At 38.5% G+C, this 9,338-nt stretch overlaps 2 protein-coding genes across 2 annotated transcripts; one reads left to right on the top strand and one right to left on the bottom strand.

Annotated features, from left to right (window-relative positions):
• Nucleotides 1-2,225: 2,225 nt before the first annotated feature.
• On the bottom strand, nucleotides 2,226-5,205 carry cebp1 (CCAAT/enhancer binding protein (C/EBP) 1). Its single transcript, XM_074693758.1, has 3 exons — nucleotides 4,781-5,205; nucleotides 3,725-4,024; nucleotides 2,226-3,643 (listed from the first exon to the last, which is right to left on the bottom strand). The coding sequence occupies exons 1-3, from the start codon at nucleotides 4,781-4,783 to the stop codon at nucleotides 3,338-3,340; spliced, it is 609 nt and encodes a 202-aa protein (XP_074549859.1). The 5' UTR covers nucleotides 4,784-5,205; the 3' UTR covers nucleotides 2,226-3,337.
• On the top strand, nucleotides 5,141-8,574 carry ngdn (neuroguidin, EIF4E binding protein). Its single transcript, XM_074693747.1, has 11 exons — nucleotides 5,141-5,225; nucleotides 5,339-5,398; nucleotides 5,932-6,003; nucleotides 6,180-6,317; nucleotides 6,396-6,480; nucleotides 6,578-6,630; nucleotides 6,729-6,846; nucleotides 7,064-7,238; nucleotides 7,382-7,535; nucleotides 7,706-7,769; nucleotides 7,911-8,574. The coding sequence occupies exons 1-11, from the start codon at nucleotides 5,205-5,207 to the stop codon at nucleotides 7,928-7,930; spliced, it is 960 nt and encodes a 319-aa protein (XP_074549848.1). The 5' UTR covers nucleotides 5,141-5,204; the 3' UTR covers nucleotides 7,931-8,574.
• Nucleotides 8,575-9,338: the final 764 nt, after the last annotated feature.

The raw sequence follows: 9,338 nt of genomic DNA, 5'->3' as shown, positions 1-9,338 counted from the left end.
AATGCAAAATTGTCATAAACCGTACTTTTTGTGGTGCCTCAAACTACAGATTGGAGTTGGTGTCAGGACAATTTGAAACATAGCATTCTTCAGAAAAAAAAAATAAATTCATTACTTTTCATGAAAATGATGTGCAGTTAATGCATTTTACTGATCAAACAAGGAGATTACTTTTTTCATATACATCCCACACAGATGAGGAAGTGATCTGCAGAGATAAACTTGAAGTTCTTCTGTACATACATCAAGCTTGCTTTTCAATTCTAACTAAAGAACTGAGTAATTAAGTTAGATCTGTTTATGGTTCAACTAGTTGCTACCTAATAGAAAAAGATAATATTTTGATCAAGGAAACTTTTCATGAGGGTGATGAGCTTCTTTACTATAAAAGGCAAGGTTACATAATGTTTGGCTACTATTCCTTAAGCAGCATTCATATCATTTTTAGATCCCTCAAAGTTCCCTCATGCCTACTGGATGAAGGCTTTATCATAACAGAAACTACTTTTATCATGATAGAAAATGATTTAAAAAAAATAGTCATAGTAAAATCTGAATCTCTGGGGCCATCTCCACTTTTCATAAATGTCCCAAAGAATGTGTCCTTTGCACTCATCTTGTTGTACAGTGTCAATCCTCCGTAGCATTTGCTGAAATGTCCCTAATGATTGTTTTGTGGCTTGGTTTAAGTACTAAATCACTAGTTTGAAGCACTGAGAGCACTGCAAGCATTAAAATGTGTGTTGGGTAATTGCCATCAGACATGCAGAGAAATCTTACTGAACCAATCAGAAACTGTGAAAACGTCGACATGCCTTCTATTGTTGAAGGGCTCTTATCATCTTTTTACCTTCACCCACACGTTTTCTGAGTTCGATGGGAACCTGGTGCTAAGGTCAGAGCAGAGGCACTGCCTCCATGTGTGTATGTATAACTGTTAGAGCTGAAGAGCTGAAATAAAGGAAGTTAAGACTGGTATGTTTTGAACCAACTTTCTGGCTGTTTATGTGTAAGAAAAGGTGTTCTGAAGACTTAAGTCCAGTTGTTGGTAGGAGACGTTCATTAGTTGGGAACTAAAAAAAATGAGAGCTGTTCTGGGAGGCTGTGTTGGGGTTCTGATGCTGTTGAGTAACTTGGTGAGGATCGGGTGAAACACAGTCTTTCTTCACTCTGCGGAGATGTTGCAGTCCTGGGACCACAAATTGCCCCACAAGTTAGAGTCGGACATTTCAACAGACACGGTCACACAAGAAGCCATTATGCACTGCCCAGTAATACAGTATGAGCACATGATAAAACTGTCCTTGTTATTTGAGGGCTCATTATCAAAAAATTCGTTATAACATTTTAACTAGGACGAAGATGGTTTTACGTTATGAAACAATATGGATGATTCAAACTCTACAACATAGTCTTTCAACAACCTTTGTTTGCCTCTTCAGGTTTAATGCTGCTTTTTCAGTGTTCTTTAATTGTGTGTTTATGTATATATATAAAGGGATATGGGTACTGACAAAACCCCATCACACATTTTCAACTCTATAATGTGTGACTGATTGACTTACTTCAAATAATGTTTTTTTAAGGTATATAAAATCAGTTCAAGGCTGTAAAGTAAACTGGGTATGTGTGTTTTAATCTCCACTCCAACGGGATGACATGTGATTACTTTTAAGCTCTAAAGGATTAACAAACCATGTATTTTAACAGAGTGTGCAGCTTAAAAAAAGTTATTCTTTTTTCTTTTTAATTCAGGTCACATGTTTAATGATTTTTGGCCCAATATACAAGGAGCATTATCAGTTTTTACTGGTCTGATGGTGTTAGTATACATATTTGGCCTGATGTTATAACTATTGTTTTGGGAAATGACAGAAAAAGAAAAAAACCTGTCTGGCTTGATGCCCCCACCGCCTCCTGTCAGTCTCCTATCTCTTTGTCCCTTCACTACCATCACAGCCACAGGAAGGCCCTGGCAGCCCGAAACACTGATACTATCTCTGCGCTCCTCATCTCTGTCCTCTGCTATGTTGAAATCTTGCTCATCCCACAAAGGGAAACCGCTGGTGTACAACGGTCCACGGCATGACGTCCGTTTCTGTGGCTGACTTATGGTAAATAATGTGACAGGTGCACGGCATGTTGCCTGATACAAGACGCAGTGAGAAGAGTGATGCCATGTTGTAAATCAAGAGTTATATCACAACATTTTAATCTGTCTCTCAAAGATGTAGCACATTGCAAGCAAATCCTGCTGGATTTTTATTTATAAAGTCTAAATTAGGAAACCCAGAAGCTACTTCAATAACAAACAGCACACATGTAAAATAAATTACACAAAGAGTTTCTCAACTTTTGCTCTGTTTGTTTTGATCTGTTTCCAGTGTCCTGTCCTTTCTTTGGAAATCTGACACAAGCAACCTTTTCTGTTGTTTAAGGAAGCATCAGACCAGGTGGTGAGAGTATATTTCATGGAAATATAACAACAGCAAATGTTCACATTCTTAATTCAAACGGCATCAAATGACTTTGAGTAATTTATGTTCAATAACAAAAAATGCCATGCATCATACAGAGAGAGAAACTTAGATTTCATTAATCCCCCCCAAACCACAGGTTGTTGTGTAACCTTGTTGGGCAACAACACTTACTATCACAAATGACAGTGACAAGAAGTCTAAGGTGAATGGTTAAGCAACGCAGTAAGATTGAATTGTTCGTCTAATCACTTCTGAGCAAAGGAAAGAAGTGATCTTCTCTTGACGGTTGCTGGCAGGAACATCTCTGTATGTGAACATAATCTCATTAACTTGAAGTTCAGTTGGATTTTTCTTGAACTGAAGTGCATCTTTAGACTAAGTGGGCTTTTATGTGTCTGCAAACTGTTATTTTTTACTTCTTATTGCCGTACATCCACTTTAGATGAAATTGTTTTCTTAGTTTAGCCAGTCTTTTAATTTTAATGTTCATAAATTCACAACATGGTTTTGTTAACTCTCCAGTATCTGCAGACACAGTTCACATAGAGCATAAAATGAATCAAAACATCCCATTCTCTGAACCGTCTGGTGTAAAGAAAGCTCCAGTACTGAAGCCACAGTTTGAAAAACCCATGTCATGAATTTTAAGGACAAGTCCTCATCTCATCTGTCCATGAATTTCTGTCATGGTTTCATATTTTGTTGCAATTATTGAGAAAAAAAACACAAGAGCAAAACAGCATACATTTGCATGTCAGGCTGACTATTAGACCCAAACAATACATTTGATGCCACAGTCAGCTGTACAATAACAATAATAATAAGAGAATAAAGTAAAAACAAGAGGGTGAATTATTCTAAATACTAGACTCCCCAGCTGCTCCTTCCTCAGCTCCATGCAGGTGCCGCTGTGACAGGATGTGTTTAAGAGTGTCCAGCTCCTGTGTCAGCTGGCCTATCCGCATCTGCAGCTTCTGGTTCTCCTCCTGCAGCTGCAGGGCCCTCTGCTGGGTCAGCAGGATCCTCCTGCGAGCTTTATCCCGGCTCTTTCTTACAGCAATGTTGTTTCTCTCGCGTCGCAGGCGGTACTCGTTGCTGTCCTTGCTGATGCTCCTCTTGTTTATCGGAGCCCGTAGAGACGGCAGAAGGAAGGAAGAGAAGTCCTGGAGGTTAGAAACACACAAGCTTGTGTTTAGTGATGAATCTGAAATGCACAAATTGAAATCCATTTTACAGACACATACCTGTTGAGTGCTGGTGTGGCTCTGGTGGTGGTTTGTGCTCCCAGAGCTTGAGGTGTTGCTGATACAGGAAGTTGTGTATGGCAGGTAAGACAGTCCCATTATCTGCTCTGCCACTCTGTCATCACTGCCCCCTCTCACCAGCGTCTGAGACTGGCTGTACTGCATCATGTCCATCTGGGCCAGCTGACTGGTTGAGTCTGCTTGGTTTGCAGTGCTGGGATTCAGGGTTTGGTTGTGAGCCTGGCCTGGATACGAGGTTGCCCACTCCTGGATGACAGAAGACACCCTGGAATCTGACATCTGGAAGCAGAAATTTAAAAGTTAACTTTATGCTCTGATAAAAAATATTTTCTATGCCATGTTTACTTCTATTTAGGTAAAACATCTATTTTTATGTAATGAAAAAATCTTTATAATTTTTTGTCACTGTTCAAAAATTAAAGACTCTCCTGAAAAATCAAATAAATACATTTTTTTTAGGTTATCACAAGTTTACAAGTTTGGTGTTGATGCTTAGATTTCCAAGTTACTAAAGTGTTATATTTGTATCCAAAAAACAAACAAAAAAAAGAAATTATAAAACTCACAAAGGAAATTACTTGACAAGTAAAGACTATGGTAATCAGATTTCAAGCCAAAGCAACCTGACAACAGTGGCAGACATCATCTCTTCAAAAAAAATATATTTGGCCGTATGTTTTTTTTTCTTTTTCTTTATTTATTTTTATTTAAATTGCAACATTGCAAAATGGAATTCCTGGTCACACCCTCTCTATCTGTAACCTGCTTTTTCTCTGAGTCCTCTTTGATCATAAACTTGGAATAGAATTCAAGGTTTGAGCCATTTGTCAGACAATACAAGAAATGTAATTAAATAAAGTAAAAGACATGTCCATGAAAGTAAGCTAGTTAAACAAATTGCAATCAAATAGAAACAAATGGAAAGAAAATATGAGAAAAATGCTTTTACTTTTAATTCTCATTGGAGAAATTTATCAGTAGGCTATTGATTAATTAATATAAACAAGCCACAAATAAAGTTAGAATCTGACTTACCATGACTAAGCTGACCACAAACTGTCAAATCTCAGTCCTCTCACAGTTTGGCTGAAATTGGTGAAAATGGTCCTAAAGACAGAAGTTAGACAGGTGTCCCTCCTATTATCTCAGCATCACTTCCTCTCCTTCTCTCCCCTCCTTTTTGCGCTCCCCCTCAGTCTCACTCTTTCTCATTTTTTTCTCTCGCTCTCACGGTCTCTCTCTTTCTCAAATTAAAAAGAAATCAAACCAGAAAAAAAAAAAAACAGTATTTAAACAGCGCTTTTCCCTCATTGTTGGCTTTCAATTTGGACACTTGCTGCTTCAAAATAACAGAATCACAGATCATTAAGAGCTCTCATGTTGCAACACTTCGACACTGTGCGGAAATCTTTGAGACTTTTATCCCTAAGCGGCCACCGTCCTTTGCTCCAGAATCAAAATGGCTGCTCCTGTGGACAACGTGAGTTGAATATCTCTGAAAATTAAATGTTTTTTGCTTCTTTAACGTGTTTTTTTTTTTATTTAGGATAATACACGCTTTGATTGTGTAACACACGTTTGTGTTTTGAGCAGGAGTTGGTGGAGAGGGATTTACCTAAAGCGGTGAATCTGCTGAAAAGTCTCACTGAGCAGGTAAGAGCTGGGTTACTTTTATGACTGTTTTATCCTGTTTTTTTTCCCCCTGTATGTTTTTATTTTTTATCATCAATATTGTTTTATAATTTGAACTACTTCGCGTTAATCCAACATTATTTTGCTATTCTAAGTTTTGGCTTTTTTGCTATATTCATCAAAACTTTTATCCTGTTTTTTTTGTATTTACTTTATTAATGTCGTTTTTATTTTTCCCGCCAGTTCTCTTGACTTTTTTTTTTTTACTAACTTTTGGTCATCTCTGTTCCTCCTGGTCTCTGTCTATTTTGGTGGGTTTTTGTCTGCCTGGGTTCTCGTCTCTTACTGTTGGGGTTGTTTTTTACGGCTTTGCCTTACGTTTTTGGATTGCACCCCTTGATTAGGTTTTGCAGTTGCACTGTTTGTTGCTGACTTCTTCTTTATATATTTCACTTCAGGACTCTTGTTATTATTTGTAAGCTAATGTTTTAGGTGCTATATGAAGGTTTTATTATCACCACATCTGTAACATTTGTCGTATTTTTGGTCACTAGGTTGCATCGGTATCAAAGCACATCCGTGAGCTGCTTACCAAAGTCAAAGATGGGGCTTTCGAAACTTCCAAGGTGAGAAGAGTCAAGACATATGAGGAACTATCCCAACGCTCAGACCACTGGTTCCACTCCATCCCCTGGCTTTCTTTCCATATCTATGTTTTGAAAATCAAAGAACAAACCAAAAGCATAATTAAACTGTCAATTTAAAGTGCTGTTTTCACCATTTTACCTTTATCTTACCTCAGGGTTTGTCTTTCTTGGATCTACGGTATCACCTGTTGCTCTTCTACCTTCAAGATCTTACTCACCTGATCCGTCTCAAAACTGAGGGGGCAAAAATAAAAGACGATGACGCCTTGAATAGAGTGGTCACAATAAGAACGGTGAGATACTTTAAAGAAAACTCACTAATAATCCTTTGATCTTCATCCAGCTGACCTGGCAGCTTTCTTATCTTTTAGGTCCTGGAGAAGATGCGACCACTTGATCACAAACTTAAGTACCAGATAGATAAACTTGTGCGTACAGCTGTCACAGGCAGTTTGGGTAAGACTGGTTATGAATTGATGCACACCTTAGAGCTGCTAGATTTCCTGACTTCCATGTTTCACATTTCAGTCGTTTTTTGTTTTTTTTCTTTTAGCTGAAAATGACCCGTTGCAACTACGCCCCAATCCTGAGAATCTCATCAGTAAGGTATGGGTCAAATTCCTCTGAAGTTTGGTGTGGTAGCTGGATTTCAGTAACTTTTCACTAAAATTTTGACTGACTTTTTTTGTTTGCTTCCGAAACAGTTGAATGAATCCGACGAGTCTGATAGCGAAGCTGAAACTAAAACTGCCTCAGAGAAGAAAGCAGCCCACTCCAGTGGCAGGAAATATGTGCCACCAAAGATTGCTGCGGTGCATTATGGTAATGTTATATTTCTCAGCTGGCTGTGCACACTACATTGTTTGACATTGTCTTTAAACCATGTCAAAGATAATTTCTATCACTGTAAAGTTAACTATCTATCTGCCATGTGTTTTCCTGGTATAATCAGTTTAAAAAAAACATTAATTTATTCCTTTTTTCTTGCTGCATGACTATCAAGTTAACGTTAAACATCATCACATCCTGCTCTTTACAGATGGAGATATGACCGAAGCAGACAAGAAGAAGGCTCAGGCAGAACGACTGCGGCGGGCCGCTCTCAGAAGTTCTGTGATCCAGGAGCTGAGACAGCAGTACAGTGACGCTCCTGAGGAGATCAGGGAAAGGAGAGACTTCCAGAGTGAGCGGCAGAGTCGTGAGGAGCTACACAGGTAATGTCTTATTTTAGGTGTTAATTATATAGAAACATGAAGACTGACCCTTGAGGGCCTTCATTCAGTGCTAAACAGTGTTAATATTGATAAGAAGAGTTTTTAGAAATGATTTTGTCACATATTCTTTCTTTGCTTTACAGGAAACAATACGAAGAGTCTATGATGGTGCGTCTCAACATGCCAAAACATGTGAAGAACTCCAAAAAGAGAGGCATGATGTCCATGTCTGGTCAGCTGAGCGGTATAACACACTTTGGTGACATCACAGCACTGACAGGCGGTGAGGCTGGACAGGTGAGTGGTTTCTCTTTGAGTCTAGGCTGTTCACTGACCACTGTGAACATCAGAGGTGAATGACAGAAATGGCAAACAGGCTCATTGCTCATCGTAGCTTGTAGCAGAATGTTGTTAAAAAATGTCACATTCATATTTGGCTGCTTATTGTCTCTCCTTATGTGGCACAGGATGGGGAGAACCCTCGGCCCAAGAAAAAGAAGAAACTCATGAAGAAGAAAACCAAAAGAAAAGGTGAGGAAAGAAATCATCTCATTAATTATTAGAAATATAATTAAGCACATTTGATATTAAATGAAAAAATACATGCTCTCTTTTGAAGGCAAAATCAGCCCTAAGTAATCTTCATGTGACTTATCCCTGTCTTCCCTACAGCTTTTCGGAGAGGCAAATAGACCTGAAATGTGAAGTTAAGTGATGCAAGATGAAAAAGTGATAAGAAGATCGGAGGATTTCTCCAGAAGACCATCATCACATCATTTATCTCAAAGTGTTTTTTTAATTGATAAGTCAATGAAATTGCAGTAATGAATTTCAAACTTTATTTTTGACTCTCATGTTTGTATGTTGTTGTGTTTTGCTTGTGTCCATTAGAGGGCAGCGACACCAATTATCACCAGTTAGCACAGGTATAGATTTTCTCTTTCTTTGTATCATGAAAATGCTACAAAAAATTGTTGGATTAAACACTTTCAATGAACTAACTTGCAAAGAAATCAGTTTAGCTCAGTTGGCTTCCTGCAGTCTAGAATTTGCCGCAGAAGAGGACATTGTGTCGATGTGAGGTCTGACCCAGACGGGTGACGTCAGAGACACTTTGTGTTTTATTCAGTCTATGGGTCTGACCGAAGCCTGATGCAGCTGGCTGGGGCCCATGACAGACCGAAATGAATAAGTTCACATCACACTGTCAAATAAAGTGTCAGTCATGATTTAAATGTGTTCGAACTTTGTTCGTGGGGAAAAAGAAATGAACAGCTGAATTTCATAGCAATAACAGAAAATTCTTGAGGACAATTTGCAGGATGGTGAAGGAGGTGTAATGGTTACATGTATTTCCCACAGAAAATACAAATGTGTGATCAAAGCTTGTCTTTATTGATTTTTTTTAATTTATGAACCTGATAACTTACCCAATCAGCCACCCAGAGGACATTTCAGTGTATTTAACAGGTGATATACAGCTACCCAATTAATGTGCGGTTTGGTTAAACTTTATCCAGTGTTGCCTCGAGAGCAGGCGCAAACACCAAAGTTTCAACCTGTGACTCTTGAAATAGTGGTACAGAGGACCATTGACCCCATGGGGGCACTCCGAAAGGTTTATCCCTGAACAGACAAATATGGACCACCTAAAAAAGCTTTTGGATACTTTACTTAGCTGTTAAATCATAACTTTGAGGACGCTGCTCTAGAAACAGTTCAGTAGATTTGATCTAGTCTTGTGTCCTCCCTTGAATTCTGTTCATGAGGTATGAACTTTTACTAGCCCTTAAGTAGAGTTTCTGCTCTATTTTGTAGAACTGATGATGCTTCAGCTTTACAATAGTAGCCCATACATGTTTGTAGTTGTGAGGGATGTTACTGACTTAGCTTTGTTTTTGCATTGAACAGAAAATCCATATGTAGGTGTGAATGAGAATGTGATTAATATCTGTGCTGTGTAATGCTGCGTATACATTTCAAGATGAAAGCTGAGGGCCACATAGAAACAGACCCCAGGCCATAACTATAAACTAGACTGGTTTATAAGTAAACTGCTCACTTGGAAGGTTGTCAAAGTTCATCAACAAACACTTCCAC

Source organism: Halichoeres trimaculatus, unplaced genomic scaffold (genome assembly GCF_033239565.1).
Source record: "Halichoeres trimaculatus isolate MK-OKI-2021-1 unplaced genomic scaffold, fHalTri1.1 fHalTri1_scaffold_18, whole genome shotgun sequence".
Classification (NCBI taxonomy): Eukaryota; Metazoa; Chordata; class Actinopteri; order Labriformes; family Labridae; genus Halichoeres; species Halichoeres trimaculatus.
This window is presented reverse-complemented; position numbering and strand designations above follow the sequence as displayed.

Excerpts from the sequence above, each read along its gene's own strand:
- ngdn (XM_074693747.1), top strand. The coding sequence starts at position 5,205 with ATGGCTGCTCCTGTGGACAAC. Across the intron at positions 5,226-5,338 it reads TGGCTGCTCCTGTGGACAAC|GAGTTGGTGGAGAGGGATTT; the intron begins GTGAGTTGAATA and ends TGTTTTGAGCAG. Across the intron at positions 7,770-7,910 it reads GAAGAAAACCAAAAGAAAAG|CTTTTCGGAGAGGCAAATAG; the intron begins GTGAGGAAAGAA and ends TCTTCCCTACAG.
- cebp1 (XM_074693758.1), bottom strand. Across the intron at positions 3,644-3,724 it reads GCCACACCAGCACTCAACAG|GACTTCTCTTCCTTCCTTCT; the intron begins GTATGTGTCTGT and ends TCTAACCTCCAG.